General features: G+C 39.1%; 1 protein-coding gene across 6 annotated transcripts in view; it reads right to left on the bottom strand.

Moving 5' to 3' along the window:
• Positions 1–21,304, bottom strand: part of KNL1 (kinetochore scaffold 1) — a 56,924-nt gene that overhangs the window by 2,462 nt on the left and 33,158 nt on the right. For 5 of the 6 annotated variants that reach the window (XM_054700594.1, XM_037502221.2, XM_054700597.1 and 2 more), the window contains 12 exons: positions 20,242–20,357; positions 17,241–17,331; positions 16,548–16,664; positions 15,654–15,741; positions 9,805–9,876; positions 9,324–9,363; positions 8,178–8,279; positions 7,066–7,166; positions 3,314–3,382; positions 2,555–2,664; positions 1,427–1,545; positions 353–475 (listed from right to left, as the gene is read on the bottom strand). In XM_054700594.1, the coding sequence (XP_054556569.1) occupies positions 353–475; positions 1,427–1,545; positions 2,555–2,664; positions 3,314–3,382; positions 7,066–7,166; positions 8,178–8,279; positions 9,324–9,363; positions 9,805–9,876; positions 15,654–15,741; positions 16,548–16,664; positions 17,241–17,331; positions 20,242–20,357 (1,148 nt within the window). Of the gene's footprint in view, positions 1–352; positions 476–1,426; positions 1,546–2,554; positions 2,665–3,313; positions 3,383–7,065; positions 7,167–8,177; positions 8,280–9,323; positions 9,364–9,804; positions 9,877–15,653; positions 15,742–16,547; positions 16,665–17,240; positions 17,332–20,241; positions 20,358–21,304 lie in introns of those variants that run through there. The other variant, XM_054700598.1, reaches the window with a different exon arrangement.

Genomic DNA, 21,304 nt, shown 5'->3' with positions numbered 1-21,304 from the left:
ATTTAAAAAATGATTATTCAGTTTTTAAAGACATAAAAATTGCTCATCTATGATCTGGGCCATGTTTATGTAAGATTTATTTCCTCCTTAATTTCTGATTCCTGTGTAGATAGGAGTGGTAAAAATGTAGAGCAAATATAAAAGAACCAACCAATATCTCTAGTATCCACTGGGGATAGCAATGAAGGTCACTGACTTTAAAAGAAAAATTCTTCAAAATGAAGCTAGAGAGAAGTGACATTTGGCCTCACAATGGTCTATCCATTTGTTCAGCACTTTGTGGGATCTTTCAAAGGATATAACAAAAGTAAAAATGTAGTTGTGAGCCCTACTCTGTGGACCCTTTACTCACCCAATGTTTCCAAGGTGATTTTGAATGGAGAATGGTAATGGAACAGATGGATAATTAACTGAGAGAGACAAAGTTATCTCAAACTTTGCAAATGCTGCAGAGCTGGAGAATAAAAGCTTCAACCTGTAAAATACAAGAGCCTTAATTAAAAATACAAAACAAAAATACAATGAAACATAAGTACATTTTCCTATTGTACAGTCATGAGAAACTTAGGTGTGCATTATTTTCATGTTACCAAATGGGCAGAGAGTAAAACACCTTGAACAAAGAATTATTATTATTGTTATTTTTGGTTAGTGATAACAATAATTAACACAAGTTTTAGTTTTCAATAAATTACTTCTGGTTATATATTAAACCGCATTCCCCCAAAATTCACATGTTGAAGACCTAACCCCCAGGACCTCAAAATATTACCATTGTTGGGGGCCTCAGTGTGTCACAAAGGCTGAGTCTCAGCTTTATCACTGCTACAGCCTGAGTTCGATCCCCGGACAGGGAGCTAACCCATATAAGGTGCAGCTGATCTCTTGTTTCACTCACTACAACCCTTAGCAATTTATTTCAGTAGATGTGCCTGTTCTTCTCCCCACTCTGTCTCTGGTAAATCCTCTCATCCCCCACCCCCACACCTCTGGCAAACACCCCAGTTCTTCTATAAATAAATAAATAAAGTTTAAAAAATTACCATTGTTGGAAATAGTGTATTGCAAATTTAATTGGTTAAGAAAAGGTTCTACTAGAGTAAGGTGGGCACTTAATCCAAAATGACTGCTGTCCTTATTTAAAAAGGGGAAATCTGGACATCGACACGCACATAGGAAATATCATGTAAAGATAAATGCAGATATTAGAGTTATAAATTTACAAGCCAAGGAGTACTAAAGACTGCCAACAAATCACCAGAAGTAGGAAAGAGTCATAGAACAGATTCTTTTTCACAGTACTTAGAAGAATACCTTGATCTCAGACTTCTAGCCTCAAGAACTATGAAACAACAAATTTCTGATGTTCAAGTCACCCAATTTGCGGTACTTTGTTGTGACAGTCCTAGAGAGCCAATGCACTTACTCAGTATTATTCACATAAATGTTCATTAGGTTATAATTTGGTCCCCATCTCTTTAAAAATTCAATTTCCTCTCCAAGATGTCTGCAATGTCTCACTACCAGTGAGATTTCTTGAAGCATCTTGGAAAAGCAGGGAAAGAAACAAAGATGAAATAGAAAACATTTTAGTATTTAGTGGTTCTTTTATAAAGAATGCTCAGGGCCTCCCTGGTTGCCTAGGAGTTAAGTCTCACTGCTATCATTGATATGGGCTGAGTTCCATCCCCAGCCACAGAGCTAACCCACATATGGCACAGCAGACCTCTCCTGTCTCACCCGCTGCTCCCCTTAGCAGTGTATTTCAGTAGATCTGCCTGTTCTGCTCCCCACTCTGTCACTGGTGAATCCTGTTACCCCAGCACCTCTGGCCTACACCTCAGTTCTACACACACACAAAAAAGAATGCCCCAAAATTAAACAATGTAATATAATTATCATTTCAGGATCCACTATCATATACATACAAGTTCTGCTTTATGGGGCAGATAAAAATATTGCTTTAAATATTTAAATCAGGGTCTCCCTGGTGGCGCAGGGGTTAAAGACAGCACTATCAAGCAACTGCCAGCCACTATAGCATGAGTTCGATTCCCGGTTGGCCAGGGAGCAACCCACATGGCGCAGCAGACCTCTCCTGTCTCGCCCGCTGCTCCCCTCAGCAGTGTATTTCAGTAGATCTGCCTATTGTGCTATCCACTCTCTCTGGTGAATCCTCTCACCCCCCACACCTCTGGCCTGTACCCCAGCTCTTGTATGCATAAATAAATAAATCTTTAAAAAATATATTAGGGTCTCCCCGGTGGCACAGCTGTTGAGCGCTGGGTGGCGAAGCTGCCCGCAGCCTCCGCAGCGCCGGTTCGATCCCCGGCTGCCGGGCAAAGGTCCCACATGGCGCGCAGACCTCTCCTGCCGCCCGCTGCTCCTCTCACCAGTGTATTTCTGAGTTTTGTCAGTCTGCCTGTTATGTTCCCGGCTCTGGCTCTGGTGAATTCTCTCACCCTCCTGCACTTCTGACTGTACCCAGTGCTTGTATAAATAAATAAATCTTTAAAAAAAAAAATGCATTAAAAAATATTAAATCAGAATTTACCTTGGGTATCTGATGCTGTGTTGTACATTTCTTCTTCCAAAATTCCTGTTTCTCAATATACTGGAAAATAAGCTTATGAACTAAAAGGGAGGAAGGAGGAGCTTTATCTTCTGAAAAAGGAAAAAAATAAATCAAAAGCAGGTACTACTTATTAGTCATGTATCTTATATAGATGTAAGCTATACTATTATATAAACTAGAAATATTTTCAAATTACTATATGTCTAGGTATCTCTCCATTTTATTTTGAAACACATTAATCAACACATATGGTGAACACAAGACATTCTTATAAAAATTCAAGCTTTTATCACATACAGAATGGAATTTGGTTAAGAGCATAGGCTTAAATGTAACATAAAGGCATGCCTTTTCCCTTACTATTTGAGTGATCCTAAGCACAACACTTACTTCTTTTGAGCTGAAGTTCCCTATTTTGTAAAACGGGCAGTAATACTTTATAGTGTTGACATAAGTAAGAAACATGCCTGAGACTTCACAAATGCTCATTATGGCAATTTTTAAATTACAGAAGTAGCAATTATTAATCATTGCTCCAGATTTAGTAAAAATAAAAGTGCTTTCTTTTAAAACAATATTTAGTACGTTATCAAGCAGTTTTATATTCAACACACATTTCTAAGGGTAAATTATTATTGCTGCTGTTGTTTAATTTAGTATGAGAAAGAGTTTTCAAGGAGCAATTTACACTTGCAATTTCCAACAAAATTTTTAGTGGTTTAAATGTTTTGAACTTACCATCTAACAGAGATTGAAAATTCAGGTCAACAATCTTTCTGCAAGCCTTGTCCAAGAAAGGAAGACCAACTAGGAAGAACCAGAATAGGCAGTATTTCTTTTTAGTACTTGATTTTAAATCACATACAACTTAGTACTTTAGAATTCTATTATTTCTGGGTAGTAGGATATTTTCATAGGCAGTAGAAGGTTTACCCTTATTTATTCTCTCTATATGGTAAAGACTCTGACTGTTGACACTGTTGAACTACATTGATTGGCAGGCCTTTGAAGGAAATTTAAGGTTTTGGACATTTACATTAAATTTATTAAGGCTCCCCCCTTTTGTCCCCTAACTTCTGTGTAAAGGGAATATCATCTTCAGAAATCACATAAGTAGGGCCTCCCCAGTGGCGCAGCGGTTGAGCGCTGGGTTGCGAAGCTGCCCGCAGCCTCTGCGGCACCGGTTCGATCCCCGGCTGCTCCCCGGCCACCGGAGGAGGGTCCCACATGGCGCGCAGACCTCGCCTGCCGCCCGCTGCTCTCCTCAGCAGTGTACTTCAGTCCTTCTGCCTGCTCTGCTCCCCACTCTGGCTCTGGTGAATTCTCTCACCCTCCCGCGCTTCTGACTGTACCCAGTGCATGTATAAACAAAACAAAACAAACAAACAAACAAAAAATAAAACATGCCTCTTAAAAAAAAAAAAAATCACATAAGTAAAATGGCTATGATGCCCCCCCACACCCACTGTTTTTATACAAAAACAGTAAAAATGATTTATGCTTTTAGCATTAAAGTAATGAATTTTGGGGCCTCCCTGGTGGTGCAAGGGGTTAAGTCTCAGCACATTGAAGCTATCTGCAGCCATGGCAGCACAAGTTCAATTCCCAGACAGGGAGCTACCCACATGGTGCAGCAGACCTCTCCTGTCTCATCCACTGCTCCCCTCAGCCGTGCATTTCACTCACTCCGCCTATTCTGCTCCCTACTCTGTCTCTGTTGAATCCTCTTACCTGCACCCCACCACAGCTCTGGGCTACACCCCAACTATTGTATGGATAAATAAATAAATCTTAAAAAAAAAAAGTAATGAATTTTGGGTAGCCAGGATAGCTACTTGCTTCTCTAGACTGTAGAGCGACCTCTTATCTCTCAAATTATGATTCTTTCCACTTTGTTAATATTTACTTATGCGTTAGGCACTGTAGATGACAGGAGACATGCAGACATGATCAGTCTATGTTCTTAAGAAGTTGACAGCTTAAGGGGAAACATGGATAACTATTAATACACACACTGAGAACTAAAACTGTGATAAACTTATTAAGGAAAACTGCAGGAAGTAATGAAAACATAACAGGAGGGAAGTGATAGAGAATAGTTAAAAGGAGTCAGGGAAATCTTTCCTGAGGAAGTGAAAATTGAACTGAGCTACTAAGGATCGTTAGTAAAAATTTAGTAAGGAGTGCTCTGGGATGAATGATTTGTCTCTCTCCCACAAATTCATATGCTGAAATCTTTTTTTTTTTTAAAAAGATTTATTCTATGTATACAAGAGCTGGGGCACAGGCCAGAGGTGTGGGGGGGTGAGATGATTCATCAGAGACATTGTGGGGAACAGAACAGAGAGATTGACCAAAAAACACTGCTGAGAGGTGCAGCAGGCAAGTCAGGAGGTCTGCTGCGCCATGTGGGTTGTTCCCTGGCTGGCTGGGGATTGAACTTGTGCTGCAGTGGCTGCGGACAGCTTTATAGGTTGCATCTTAACCCCTTGCACCACCAGGGGGGCTCCATATGCTGAAATCTTAATGCCCAATCTGATGGTATTAGGAGGTGGAACATTTAGAAAGTGCTTAGGTCATAAGGATGGGGTACTCATGAATGGGATTGGTTCTCTTATAAAAGAGACTCTGGAGAGAGAGTTCCTTCCGCCTTTCATCATTTAAGGATACAACAAGAAGTCTGTACCCTGGAAGAGGCCCTTCCCTGACCACGATGGTATCCTGATCTTAGACCACTGCTACAGAACTGAAAGAAATAAATTTCTGTTGTATAAAAGCTACCCAGTTTATCATAGTTTTTAAAAAAGATTTATTTATTTATGCATACAAGAACTGGGATACAGGCCAGAAGTGCGGGGGAGTGAGAGGATTCACCAGAGAGAGTGGAGAACAGGCAGACTGGAACACACTGCTGAGGGGAGCAGCGGGAGAGGCAGGAGAGGTCTGCAGTGCAATGTGGATCACCTCCATGGCTGGCCGGGGATCAAACTCTTGCTGTAGAGGCTGCGGATACCTTCACTGTGTTTTACTTAACCCCTTGCGCCACCAGGGAGGCCCTATAATAATTTTTGGTATGACATTCCAAATGGATTAAGGTGGGGGAAAGAGTTTCTAGGCATAAGAAGCACTGATATGAGGTAGGATGGAATATGATTCAGCAGGAAAGACCACGCTCTTTTTTTTTTAAGATTTATTTATTTATTTATACAAGCACTGGGTATAGTCAGAAGCACGGGAGGGTGAGAGAATTCACCAGAGCCAGAGCGGGGAACAGAACAGGCAGACCAACTAAATACACTGCTGAGGGGAGCAGCGGGCGTGGCAGGAAAGGTCTGCGCGCCATGTGGGACCCTCATCCGGTGGCCGGGGATCAAACTGGCGCTGCAGAGGCTGCAGGCAGCTTCGCAACCCAGCGCTCAACCACTGTGCCACCGGGGAGGCCCAAGACCACCATCTTTTCAGGAATGAAAGAAAATTGTTTTGTCAATGTGCAGAGAACAAACGTTCCCACAGTATTCGATGAAGCAGGAAAAGAAAAAAAAAATTTCAATTCATTTATAGACTATATTAAATATTTTGATCATTAGGCTAATAGTAGGTCAGGTTTTTAACAATCACTATAGCTATAGGGATGAAAATCATTTGGAGAGGAAAAGGAGAAGATCCAGAAAGAACAGTGGGAACGTCATTGTAGTCATCTAGAGAAGAGATGACTTAGATAGACAAGATGAAGTGGATGAATATTAAGAAATTCAAAACAGTAAGTTAGTTTTACTAATGATTTAGATATGTCTGGAGAGGGAGAAGGAGCGATTCTTACACCTTAATTTTGGACCTGGATGATGTTATTCATTGAGAAAAGGAACTTTTAAGGAAAGTAACTGGTTTGGAGGCTGGGAGAGTGTAAAGAGCCTAAGTTCCAATTTGCGCATGTTTGCCCGCAGTTGAACATGCTGAAGCAAGCTGTTTGAAGAGATAACTAAAGATAGACAAAGGAGACCTCAACAAAAGAGTTTTATCCAGTTACTATATAATAATGTCAGCTTGCCTTTATAAGCCCACCAACACACACAGAACTGCCAAGTAATTTTTCAGTAAAATTAAATAAACACAAAAAAACCAAAAAGCCACCAGTTACCAGTCATAAATCTAACACAAAAGACAGATGGGAAAAAGAAACTCAGAGTAAATAAATGTGACTCACACATTGATCCATTACTTGGATAGGCAAAAATTTTATCATCAAATTCCCTTTCTTGCCTCATCTAATACTTATCTAATTCAATAAAGGGCAACTTTTACTAGCTTAATTTTTATTTTAATCTTTATTTAATAAAATAAAATTCTTTATTAACTAATTGATTGACTCATCTAAGATGTTCAGAGTGCTTTTATTAAGTCAGTAGTTATTATTATATTAAAGATTTGAATCTTTAGTGAGCTTAGTCCTCGATTTTTCTGCAGAGGAATTATCTATTTTTGCTACTCACCTACTGGCTCTCCAAAGGTGATAGTGAGTTCCAGTGTGTCATAAAGAAAGGTGAATGTAGCTTGCTCATCACTCCATTCAATGACATCCCACTCAGACAAGCTGAAAAGAGATAAAGACAAAAATTCTTTTTTTTTGAGCTATAAGAAGAGAGTTAAATTCTGTTACTATCCAAACAGTACCAGCAGCAATTTTTCTGCTGGTTGAGAAACGATATATATACATATATTTTAAAGATTTACCCATTCATGCATACAAGAGCTGGGGCACAAATCAGAGATGCAGGGCGGCAGGGGGTGGCGCAGGGTGTATGAGAGGACCCACCAGAGACAGAGTGGGGAACAGAACAGGCAGACTGACCGAAATATACTGTTGAGGGGAGCGGCGGGCGAGACAGGAGAGTCTGCTTCGCCATGTGGGTTGCTCCCTGGCCAGCTGGGGATCAACACATGCTGCAGAGGTTGCGGATTGCTTCCTAGTGCGGTGCTTAGCCCCCTGCGCCACCAGGGAGGCCCCGAGAAACAATATTTTAATTAAAGAGTTGTAAATGTACAAAATTAAATCAACCTTGAGTTGTATATCAGGGAAAAACCAATTCCAGGCAACATAAAGTGTCAAATATTTTAAAATTATAGTTTCATAGCTCTTCCACCTTGTATACTTTGAGTTTGTATACAAACATTGACAGCTTTGAGGCTGTATATCATAGATTATAAAGAATGATACCTGGGCCTCACTGGTGGCGCAAGGGGTTAAGTATCAGCACTATGAAGCTATCGCCAGTCACTGTGGCATGAGCTTGATTCCTGGCCAGGGAGCTGACCCACATGGCGCAGCAGACCTCTCCTGTCTCGCCCGCTGCTCCCCTCAGCAGTGTATTTCATTCAGTCTGCCTATTCTGCTCCCCACCCTGTCTCTGGTGAATCCTCTCACCCACCCCCACCCTGCACCTCTGGCCTATACCCCAGCTCTTATATGTATAAATAAATAAAATAAAATATACATATATATATTAAAAAAACAACAACAGTGATACTGGTTATGAATTCACAGGCTTAGACAACCACAAAGACACAAGATAAAACACAAAGAAACTAATGACAGTTGTTTTACCTCAACTGATCCAGTTGTTCTTCAGCTGCATTTGTTTGTTTTTGAACAAGGTCTATTTGATTAAGGATCTGTTCTTTCTGTACTTCCAATTCTGCAAGATTTCTGCAATAAATACCAGGTAATCAAAGAAATATAAGGTCTTCATTAGAGAATTTGGACTCCATAAAAATAAACGGCTTATGGGCAACAAATCAAATGCTAGATGGCTCCACAGTGAGGTGAATGGCATTCATTTTTTGCAGTTTTAATTTTCTGATAAGCATTAATCTAGAAGTATAGGTCTACTTAGGAAAAGACCTAAAGCAATGGCTTTCAAATTAGGACACAGGAAGTTACTCTTACATTCTTTAAGATTATTAAAATTCACATTTTTCATCTTGAAGATAAAAATATAAACATGATGTAGCTAATAAGTATGCCCTCCTTAAAAGTGAGATATGACAAAATTTTGGTATCTGCATCTTTTTGTTTAGATTTTTAGAGGTAAACAGAACTTTGTTTGTAAGTCATTTGGCTAGTATCAATTTAATTTCATCCAAACTTTATCACCTGTGAAATTAATGTTGTCAGTTGGGAGTTTAATGGTTTTGTCATTATTGTATTTGATTTCTAATAGTCTTAAATGAGATCCATCAGTATAAGTACATACGTCACTTAAACTTATTTGTACTTAGCTACAATATAAAAAAAGTTTAATGCTAGATTGTTTTCTCTAAAAAGATCTTGATAGTATTCAGTTTGAGAAATACTGTCTTGGCTTAGTGTCCAAAAAACATTATGTGCTTGTAAAATACTGTTTACTGGTCCCACATGGAATGGCAGATCTCTCCTGTGGTGCCCGCTGCTACCCTCAGCAGTGTATTTCAGTCATTCTGCTGTTCTGTTCTCTGCTCTGTCTCCAGTGAATCCTCTCACCCTCCCGCGCATCTGGCCTGTACCCCAATTTCTTGTATAAAATAAATAAATCTTTTAAAAATAAAAGATAAAGAAAATACTGTTGACTAAAATGTCTCTAGGGTCAAGGTCTAAGTGGACTAGAATCCTGGGTAAATATTCATGTTCCCTATCTTCTTTGTTTCTGGAGTAGGAGGCCATTCAGCCTTGTGAAGTTCAGCATATTTTCTAATACACAAATTGAAAGCTGACCTTTGAAGTATCTCTTCTTCAATTTTCAGTTGTTCTAACTCTTCGGGAAAAAAAAGAACAGAAAAACAAATCTATTAAAATGGACACATTAGGGCCTCCCTGGTGGCACAGGGGTCAAAGTCACAGCACAACCAAGCTATCGCTAGCCACTGTTACTTGAGTTAGATCCCTGGCCAGGGAGCTAACCCAATGGCACAGCAGACCTCTCCTGTCTCGTCTGCTGCTTCCTCTCAGCAGTGTATTTCAGTAGATCTGCCTGTTCTGCTCCCACTCTTTCTCTACTGAATCCTATCACCTCCCCCCAACCTCTGGCCCACACCCCAGTTCTTGCATACATAAATAAATAAAAATAAATCTTTTTTTTTAAATGGACACATTAAAACATTGCTACAAAAATCATATTTTATTGCAAATTATATCTCACTTACTGCCACCTAAATAAACTCAGAACAGATTACTTTTCCTTAATTAATCCAGTTACCTTTCTCTGCAGCTCTCATTTCAGAATCCCATTCTTCCAGAGGATTGTCTTTCTCTTCCAAATTCTTCGTTTCTAAAATAGACAACATGCACTACAATAACTTTGTGAAAAATAACAATCAGGGATGGAAGGCTATTTCCAAAATAAAGTGTAAACAATAATTCACAAACACTCATCTTTCCTTGCCTTTTTTTAGCCAATAAAGCACTAAGTTATAATTATAATCTCATCCCAACACTTGCTTCAAATGGCAGAGACGTGAACTTTGAGGTATATATCAAGCTTATTGTTAGGTAACCCTATGGACTAAGAAGGAACAGACACACACATATACAAATGCAAGCATTTTTATTAAAACTTTTTAAGTGTTTTTGAAACCTTGGAGTAATTCCTAAAATACCTCTCACTTCCCACATCCAAACCAAGTTTAGATTGTTAGCTCAAAAATATTTTTTGAATCTACTATTTCCTTCACCACTCCAAGTCTCCCTTAATATAAGGTAATGTCCATTCTTTTCTTTTTAAAAGATTTATTTACTTATACATACAAGATCTGGGGTGTAGGCCAAAGGCGGGTGGGTGAGAGGACTCACCAAAGACAGAGTGGGGAGCAAATAGGCAGACTGATTGAAATACCCTGCTGAGGGGAGTACCAGGGGAAACAAGAGAGGTCTGCTGTACCAGGTAGGTTAACTTCCTGAACTCATGCTGCAGAGGCTGCTAATAGCCTTATAGTGCTAAGACTTAATCCCCTGCACCACCATGGAGGTCCAAGGTACTGTCCTTTCTTAGCCACATAAGTCCAGTAATTTAACTTACATTTACTTTTGATCCATTAAAATACAATCTTTACATTGTAACCAGTGTAGAGATTGTTCAGTGAGAGAATGGTTGTTCATTGCTCTTAGAAAAAGCCAAACTCCTTATAAGGACCTCCTTTGTTTCCAAATGTCATCACCAGCTTTATCCCAGACTATATTCCATTTTGCTCACTCTATCCTAGCCACACTGGCTTTATTTCAGACCTTCTCCCATAGAAAGGCTTCTGCATGTTAAAGAGTCTGCTCTCTCCCTTCTCACTTTAACTTCTACTCATTCTTCAGATCTTATCTTAGTCACTTCCCTAGAAGGAAGCCTCTTGTGACCTGACTAGGTCAGATTTGTTTCAGGACCTTAAAGCACTATGTAACGTCTTTTCCACAGCATTTATAGGTATTTAATTCTTACATTCTCTTAGTTCCATAGCACAAAAGTTTTGTTTTTAACCACCATCGAATTCTTAGCACTGAGCACTGTTGATCTCACTAAATTTGAGCAAAGAATGATGAAGGAACAAGAAAGGAATAGGGAATCGAACAGTGGTACCTACAGAGGTAAGCCTGGTTGTTGGTATTTTTAAAGATGAGAGAGGTAAATATAATCCAGGTAAAGGAAGAGGAGAGGTTGAACATGTAAGAAAAGAGGGAAAATCAGTGATTCCTCAGAAGACAAATGAGGATGTAATTCAAAGTTTAGGAAGAAAGGAAGAATGAAAAACATGAATGTAGATACATAAAATTTTGGTTTGGCTTTTTTTTTTTTTTTTTTAAAGATTTATTTATTTATTTATATAAGCACTGGGTACAGTCAGAAGCGTGGGAGGGTGAGAGAATTCACCAGAGGCAGAGCGGGGAGCAGAGCAGGCAGAAGGACCGAAGTGCACTGCTGAGGGGAGCAGCGGATGGCAGGAGAGGTCTGCGCACCATGTGGGACCCTCCTCCGGTGGCCGGGGAGCAGCCGGGGATCGAACCGGTGCTGCAGAGGCTGCGGGCAGCTTCGCAACCCAGCGCTCAACCGCTGCGCCACCAGGGAGGCCCTGGTTTGGCTCTTTTCCACTACCTGTCGACTGCCCTCATGGGTCACGGGCGCTCTACCAGGAAGGGGCCTGTCTCAGTAGGCTCTGCCGCTTTGCCACAGAATTCCCACCTGGCTGAGGCTGATGTTTCATGATGTAAGAGTTTATCCATCATTTGGCCAAGAAGGGCACGAAACCCTCACAAATGGTGTGCTTCTGAGAGACTCATATAGTGTTGCACAAGTAGTTTTTGCAACAGACAATAAAATCTTGGGAATTCTTAAGTCCAAAGGACTTACTCCTGATTTTCCTGAGGATTTCTACTATATTTTTTAAAGATTTATTTATTTATGCCTACAAGTGCTGGGGTATAAGCCAGAGGTGTGGGGAGTGAGAGAACTTACCAGAGACAGAAGAAGAGGTTTGCTGTGCCATGTTGGTTAGCAATCTGGCTGCAATGGCTGCGGATTCCTTCATAGTGCTGAGACTTAACCCCTTGTGCCACCAGGGAGGCCTGGATTTCTATTTTTTTTTTTTAAGATTTATTTATTTATGCATATAAAAACTGGGGTACAGGCCAGAAGTGTGGGGGTGAGAGGATTCACCAGAGACAGAGTGGGGAGCAGAACAGGCAGACTGACTGAAACATACTGCTGAGGAGAGCAGTGGGCGAGTCAGGAGAAGTCTACTACACCATGTGGGATGCTCCCTGGCTGGGGATTGAACTTGTGCTACAGTGACTGTAGACAGCTTCATAGGTTGCGTCTTAACCCCTTGTGCCACCAGGGAGGCCTCTGGATTTCTACTATTTAATTAAGAAAACAATTGATGTTTGAAAGCATCTTGAGACAAAAAGAATAAGGCTGTTAAATTCTGTTGGATTTTGACTGAGAATCACATCACCAATTGACTTATTATTTTAAGACCAAACAAGTTATTCCCCCCCGTACCACTGGAAGTAGGAGTCATCAACAGTCTCTGGTTGCACAAATTTGTCTATGTACTCAGGTAATAAAATCATTGTTTAACTAGGAAAAAAAAAAATGTTTGGTAGCAAGAAGTTTAGATGTTCTGGCTTAATGCCTTCTATTTTGTGATAGAAAATAAGATAGTGACAAAGTAAAAATAACAATTTATTTAAAAATGTATTTTAAGATTAAAAAAAAGCAAGGATGATAATGAGCAAAGGGTTGGGGCAGTCTAAGTCTATGTAACTCATATGCTCATTATCAATTCAATGCAGAAAACATACCAGGCACTTATTCTGTACAAAGCATAGTGCTAGGAACTTTGATGAATATAGAGAAAAATTAAAGTTGATCTTTGCCCCCATGAAGCTTACAATTTAATTAGGATAATAAATGACATAAAAGTAACTATGGGGCCTCCCTGGTGGCGCAGGTGGTTAAGATGCAACCTATAAAGCCGTCCCCTATAAAGCTGTCCGCAGCCTCTGCAACACCAGTTCGATCCCCCCGCCGACCAAGGAGAAACCCACATGGCACAGCAGACCTCTCCTGTCTCGCCTGCTGCTCCCCTCAGCAGTGTATTTCAGTCAATCTGCTTGTTCTGTTCCCTACTCTGTCTCTGGTGAATCCTCTCACAACCCACAGCTCTTGTAGGCATAAATAAACAAATCTTTTAAAAAAAAAAAGTAATTATGATTACAAGCAGATTATGAAAGTACTGTAAGAATTACTAACAAAATAGCTATAGGATCTTAAAGGAGACAGAGATTACCTTCTTTGGTAGAAATAGAAGGGGATTGCATTAGCAAAGACAAAGTGACAAGATTTGGTTTAAATTTATGACATTTAAGGGAGTAGTAGAAAGGAAATTTGAAAATGATTGCAGAGAATGTTAAATGTCAAGGTCAGGAGTTTAGCCCTATCTTGTAAAAAATGAAGACAGAAAGGTTTTTCAAGAGTAGGATAATGAAAAGTGCCCTCACAATTATTAAACTGGCAACAATATGCATGTTGCACTAGGAGACAGAATGAAGTAAAGAATGTAGAAAGACTAATTAGAATATTTGAAATAACACATTTCAGAATTAATGATAGCCTTAATAGGAATGGGAAAGAGTTTAAGAGATGTTAAAGAAGCAGATATGACAGGACTTAATAAAAGAAACTCAAAGAAAACGAAATTTTCTTGCCTTTTCCAATATATAAGAATGATGATGCCATTAACAGAAATGATAAAGATCATAGAGAGAAGTTTTCAGATTTTGCACATGGGAGAAAACAGTAAGTTCCATTTTATTCACACAGAGTTAAAGGTGCTTAAAGGACTTTTTTGCAAAATTTCAACAAGAAGCTGCAAATGTTAAGTCTTGAACTCTTAAGAAAGAGGTTAAGGATGCCCTAACACATAATAATTATAAACGACTTCAGGGCAAAATCCATGTCGTCCATCTATCTATCTATCAATCATTTTTTTTCTTTTTTTCAAAGATTTATTTATTTATTTACACAAGCACTGGGTATAGTCAGAAGCGTGGGAGGGTAAGAGAATTCACCAGAGCCAAAGCAGGGAACAGAACAGGCAGACTGACGAAATACACCACTGAGGGGAGCAGTGGGCATGGCAGGAGAGGTCTGCGTGCCATGTGGGACCCTCACTGGTGGCTGGGGATTGAACCGGTGCTGCAGAGGCAGTGGGCAGCTTCGCAGGCCAGGGCTCAACGGCTGTGCCACCAGGGGAGGCCCTCTATCAATCATTTTTTTTTCCTTATGATGTTAAGCAAAGTATCTGGCACTCAGTAAGTGCTCAACAAACACTTGATAAATCTAACTGGATTTGGGAATAATTCACATAAACATAAGTATTACAACAGATAAAAGTATTGGGGGGGAGGGATACCGAAATGAGGAGATGATAAAATCCAAATGTCTACACAAGGGGCTTACCAGAAGCAGGCCAACAGAGTAGTTAAAAGGAACATCCAGGGGGCCTCCCTCATGGTGCAAGGGGTTAGGCACAGCACGTGAAGTTATTCGTAGCCTCTGCAGCACAAGTTTCATCCCCGGCTGGCCAGCCAGGGAGCTACCCACATGGCACAGCAGACTTCCGTCTGGCCTGCTGCTCACCTCAAGCAGTGTGTTTCAGTAGATCTGCCTGTTCTGTTCCCCACTCTGTCTCTGGTGAATCCTCTCACCCCTCATACCTCTGCCCTGTACCCGAGTTCTTGTATGCACAAATAAATAATTTTTTTTTTTTTTAAAAAAAGGGAACATCCAGTAGAAAATAATAGGGTTAGAGTAAAGCAATACCATAGAGATGCAAGGAGAGGGAAGTTTCAGAAAGAAAAGCACAAACAGCAATGTCAAATGCTGAGAGAGGACAGATGGCTAAGAATTGAGAGCTAACAAATTTGATAATTATGTAGAATTTTGTGCTCTTAGGAAAAGCAGTTTCAAGATAATATTAACAAGCTGAATTATGAGATCAAACTGAAAGGATAATTTTAAAATGGATGTAAGTTCATTTATTTAAAAACAAACAAACATTATATATGGTCTAGGTTATAAAGAATTTTCCAAAGACATTCATTATTTTGGGCACCTCCTGTTAATTGTGAATATCCAGAGAGCTTGAATTTGCTCAAATTTAATGTCTGAAGTTGCCAATGCAATGTTTCAGCATAGTGATACCAGCAAGCTGTACAGTAGGGAAGCATTTAGATAAAATTAAATTTTCTTTTGGAAAAGAATTCAGGGCCTCCCTGGTAGTACAAGGGGTTAAGACACAACCTATGAAGCTATCCGCAGTCACTGAAGCACAAGTTCGATCCCCAGTCAGGGAGCTACCCACATGGTGTAGCAGACCTCTCCTGACTCGCCGCTTCTCTCCTCAGCAGAGTATTTCAGTCAATCTGTCTGTTCTGTTCCCCACTCTGTCTCTGATGAATCCTTCCACCCCCCACAACTCTGGCCTGTGCCCCAGTTCTTGCATGCATAAATAAATAAATCTTAAAACAAACAAACAAACAAAAAAGTTCAAAATACTTTACCAATTTCTATTTCAGTGAGATAGTTATCAATCTTCATAAGTATGTTGTCCATCCCATCAATCCATATCTGAAGTTTTTTCCTTTCATTCTAAACACACAATATTATAAATTGTCAAGTTAAACCTCCAAGTAAAACAATATAACACTCAAATAGTTCAAATTGCTGACATAGCTGTTTTGTCTAAATCATGAACAAGAATATGTTAAATAAAGGTCAAAGCATCAAGTCTGGACTTAAATTTTTTTTAAGAAAGCAAACATAACATTATAAACTCATTTCTTGGCATTTTCCTTTATCTCAGCATTTCCAAGTAATATGAGACACTAACGCATATTACTTTTTATAAAGAGTTCTGCAAAAGTTCTAGGATCAACATGGAAACACTGGTCAAACAGGATTACTGCATTTTTTTTTCTTTTTAAACTTACAATAATTTCTGGGTTTTAGACCTTATATTTATCTAAAAAGGGGATATTGTATGTAACATCTCACAGACTTACTTGCCAATGGAAAGTTCTTTTCTGCAGTCTTTCTTAAAGAAAGCATTTTTGGAAATGCTTCTTTAAACACATGCACACATACTAACCTGGGTATTGACTATGAGGAAGATAATACTATAACATAGTCTTTAATAATGGAAAAGCAGATCCAATATTGTTTTACTTCAATATGTATAATGGATAACAAATTTAAGATGAGACATAGACCCTTATTAGTAAATATATTCCAGTATCATTAACATGTCAGAATCTGCCACTTTTGATAAATTGAACCCCACCCAATTTTAAGTTTTTGCCGGTTTGTCTTCTAAGAAACATTCTTCATGTTCCACGACCACTATTAAGTACTTTTAATACATTCTCCTTTCTATGCTGTTAACTTCCCCAAATTACCTGAGCTGACTGCACCAACTTGCTGTAGAGAGCCACTTTTCCTTGGTGAGTGAAGACTTTAGTCATCTTGGTAAAACGTGATTTTATTTTATTCAGGTAAATTCCAAAGTCCTTTAGCTAAAGGGAGAATCAAAGGGTACACTGCACTAAAACAAGTGGGTTGGAAGAGGCAAGTGGTCTAAGAAGGCTGGTTTAGCTGCTACATGCTAGGCTCTGCCAACCTAGACTCAATATGTAAAGTAAAGCACTTCTCATTTGCAAATTTGATTTCATTTAATAAAGAACAGCATCAAAGATTTTGATTTTGATTCATATATTTACTTATTCAGACTAAAAATTAGAAAATGACAGATTTTTTAATTAATAAGACTCAAAAACATTAGGGTACATATAAAATAAGTTGCTTACTACTTAGTCAATTAAATATTTTCCTCATTTAAATCTAAGTGAAAGGCAAATAAAAAGGAGGGAACACTAAATAAGCTTCAAATATATTTCATTTATGAAGCTGATCATTTCAGATTTGAAAAGATTATATATTAACAATTACTTGTATATAGCTAAATAAAACCTTGAAAACACATTATATCTGAAAAAGTAAATAACTCATAATTATCAAGTAACAGTTACTTATTTCACATTTCATTTAAAATGTCTATACTGATTTCCATTAAGAAAATGAGATAAAAGTACCTCCTCATCAGAGCCGTTTCTCATTTTTTCCCAGAGGTTCCTATTTACATCAGTCAACAATTTATCTTGGTTCAATGCAGAAAGCTTTAATCTAAAATATAGAAAAGTTAATTAGCACAGGGTTCAGAAGTCAGCTTAAATGAATTTGCAATTACAAGCATACTTAATTCTTCCTAGTTCATTTGTACATAAAAATATGGGAATTCACTCAAGAAGAATAATGGCCAGGCTGATTATCTCAAGATTTGTAGAACAGTTCAAGAAATCTATGAATCAATAAAACTTTCTTCACAAATATGTTGCTGGGCCTCCCCAGTGGCACAGCGGTTGAGCGCTGGGTTGCGAGGCTGCCCGCAGCCTCTGCAGTGCCGGATCGATCCCCAGCTGCTCCCCGGACACCGGAGGAGGGTCCCACATGGCGCGCAGACATCTCCTGCAGCCCGCTGCTCCCCTTAGCAGTGTACTTTGGTCCTTCTGTCTGCGCTGCTCCCCGCTCTGGATCTGGTGAATTCTCTCACCCTCCCGTGCTTCTGACTGTACCCAGTGCTTGTATAAATAAATAAATAAATCTTAAAAAAAAAAAAGAATTATTTTTGTTTTTCTTTAATTTTTATAAGGAACATTTTATTTTATTTTTGTAAATAAAGATTTATTTATTTTATGCATACAAGAGCTGGGGTGCAGGCCAGAGGTGCGGGGTGGGGGTGAGAGGATTCATCAAAGACAGAGTAGGGAGCAGAATAGGCAGATCTACTGAAATAAACTGCTCAGGGGAGCAGCCGGCAAGACAGGAGAGGTCTGCTGCACCATGTGGGTCACCTCTCTGGCCGGGAACCGAACTCTGCTACAGTAGCTGCTGACTGCTTCATAGTGCTGACACTTAACCCTTTGAGTCAGCAGGGAGGCTCTGTATTATTTTAAATGAAATTTCTCAATTCAGTTCAGTCATCTCACTTTTATAGAATTGAATCTATAAAAGTGGTAAAGTTATATATTAATCTCTTATTAGTAAATAAATTTCTATCAGAGAAGATAGATATAAATCAAGTAGTACAGCATATAGAAATATGCTATTCATTGTATGCAAGATGCTATTTCATTTAAAATAAAATGTACTCAGACAAATTCTGACATAACCAGGAGGATTTATTGAAATACACTGCTAAGAGAAGTAGCAGTAGCAGGCAAGAAAGGAGAGGTCTGCCACGACTGACATAACCAATTCTTAAACCAGAAGAAGTAAGAAATTTGTCTCTCATTTAATGATGAATCTTAGAACTTAATACAGTGTATGGCATATAGCAAGTACTCAATATATATTAAATGAACAAACTAGAATCAGACAAATTTGTAAGACTATAACAGCATCTTAAATTTCTATTTTTAAAATGACATATTTCTTTTTTATCCTTAATTTCTCATTATGCTTTTTTTTTTAATATATTCCCCATACAATTGCACCCCCCTTATTTTGACCCCTCCCCTAATTTCCCCGTCCTCCCCCATGGTGTGTCTCTAGTTTATAGTTGTTTGTTGATTTTGATTTTTTCTTTCTTATAGTTATTCTTTTTCCTGGTCCCTAATTTAGGTTTTCTAGATTCCTGCTATGAGTGAGACCATCCGGTATAAAATGACATAATTCTTAAAAGATAATTTTATTTCTTTTATCAGATTTAAATTTAGTTGGCCAGTTATAGATAAGTATGCTATAAACGTTATTTTAGGCTGTAAGTCCTGATTTACTTATAGGAATGTAGATATATCTAATCTGTAAATTAGTCTGCAGCATTTACATATACCAAAGCACTTTAAACCAAGTAAAAAGTAAAATTATGTTCTTTTATATATGAAAATCAAGGGTGAATATCCAAAGGCAGTTTTGACTTTAGTCAATTAAGTAGAAATCTCTGAAGATTCTTCTTTTGACTCTTTTTTTTTTTTTAATAGAGGCATGTTTTATTTATTTATTTATTTTATTTGTTTGTTTGTTTTGTTTATACATGCACTGGGTACAGTCAGAAGCTAGGGAAGGTGAGAGAATTCACCAGAGCCAGAGCGGGGAGCAGAGCAGGCAGAAGGACCGAAGTACACTGCTGAGGGGAGCAGCGGGTGGCAGGAGAGGTCTGCGCGCCATGTGGAACCCTCCTCTGGTGGCCGGGGAGCAGCCGGGGATCGAACCGGAGCCACAGAGGCCGCGGGCAGCTTCGCAACCCAGCGCTCAACTGCTGCGCCACCGGGGAGGCCCTCTTTTGACTCTTTTGAAGGTGTTCTTTTGCACTTAATTTATATTGGGTTGTTGGAAAAATCATGATGTATTTTTTTTATATTTTTGCTGCAAAAAACATTATGATTTGTTTTTAAAGATTTATCTATTTATGCATACAAGAGCTTGGGGGTAGGCCAGAGGTGCAGAAAGGTGAGAGGATTCACCAGAGACAGAATGGGGAGCAGAACAGGCAGATACACTGAAATACACTGCTGAGGGTAGTAGAGGGGGAGGCAGGAGAGGTCTCCCACGCCATGTGGGCCAGACCCCCAGGATTGACCCTATGCTGCAGTGTCTGCCGACAGCTTTGTAGTACTGACTTAACCCCGTGCACCACCAGGGAGGCCCTGCATTATGACTTTTCCAACAACCCAATAATATTATAGCCTAACAATTACTATTTATTGAGGACCAAATTTTTGCAAGAATGGCATGAAAACATTATATACTCTATTTCTATTGCTCTTTCCCATTTGCTGAGTAGGTATTATTACCAGCAATCTATGAATGTGCAAACGAAGTTTAGATAAATAAGGTTACACACCTACTATTGGAGCTAGGATTGAAATTCAATCTGTCTGACTAGAAAGCCAAAAAATCTTTGCCACTTACCAAATCATGCTGCCAATTAATGCTATGAACTTTGTCCTGCGTCAGTGTTATTCTAATCAAAACCATACCACACAGATTATTCACCCATGCAACATTATATACCAAAACTGAAAACATTCATACTCTTCAATCTTTTGGCGAAGAACATCACAATCTTCTCTATAAATCTGTATCTTGGGTCGGTAAACATATTGGCTTAACATCATGTCTTCAGGAGTAGGTGGTGTGTTTATAGGAAACTGGGGAAAAAAAAAAATCAGTCCCTCAAAATTGGTATTTTGCAGACAAAACTATGTTCAAGAACTCTTTCAGGTTTAAAAGTGTTTACTTCTTATTTTTAATTTACTTTTTTTTTTTACTGTCAGGATAAATTTTATTTGAACTCTGGAAAATTGCCCAAAGGTTATAACTGAATGTTACAAGTAGATGTTTAATTAAAACAACAGGGGCCTCCCTAGTGGTGCAAGGGAGTAAGACACAACCTATGAAGCTTGCCATAGTCACTGCAGCACAAATTTGATCCCTGGCCAGGGAGCTACCCACATGGTGCAGCAAATCTCTCCCGACTCACCCGCTGCTCCACTCAGCAGTGTTAAAAGTGCTTACTTTTTAAAAGAATTCTTTCTTTTTGCACAGAAGAGTTGAGAGCTGGAGTGGTGGGAGAGGGTGCGGGTTTGTGTGTAACAGGATTCACCAAAGGCAGAGTGGGGAGCACAACAGGCAGATTTAGTGAAATACACTGTTAAGGGGAGCAGCGGGCGAGACAGGAGAGGTCTGCTGTGCTGTATGTGGATTAGCTCCCTGGCTGGGGATCGAACTCAGGCAGTCTAGGTGATAGTGCCAAGATATAGCCCCTAGGCCACCAGGGAAGCCCCTCCCCCAAGTGCCTACTTTTTTAAAGTGCCTAATTTAAAAAGCTCTATAAAGAAAAATATGAACACTATTAAATTCAAATATCTAGTAAGTTATAAGTTGGAATTTAATTAAAGTCTCTGAAATCAAAGTTCACTTCACAGAGATGTTTAGAGGAGCTACAAGTGATCATGTGGGATTAAAAGTGGTATGAAAATGGCTTTACATTATTTTAAGAATAATTTTAAGAATCAGCACCTAAAAACTCAAATTTACCAGGAAGCCCTTCATTAAAATTAAGAAAAAAGATGCCTGCTTCCCAGATTATCCTTTT

This window comes from Talpa occidentalis, unplaced genomic scaffold (genome assembly GCF_014898055.3).
Source record: "Talpa occidentalis isolate TD23 unplaced genomic scaffold, MPIMG_talOcc4v2.1 talOcc4.11, whole genome shotgun sequence".
NCBI lineage: Eukaryota > Metazoa > Chordata > Mammalia > Eulipotyphla > Talpidae > Talpa > Talpa occidentalis.
The sequence above is the reverse complement of the archived record's forward strand: the minus strand, read 5'-3'. Positions and strand labels throughout refer to the sequence as shown.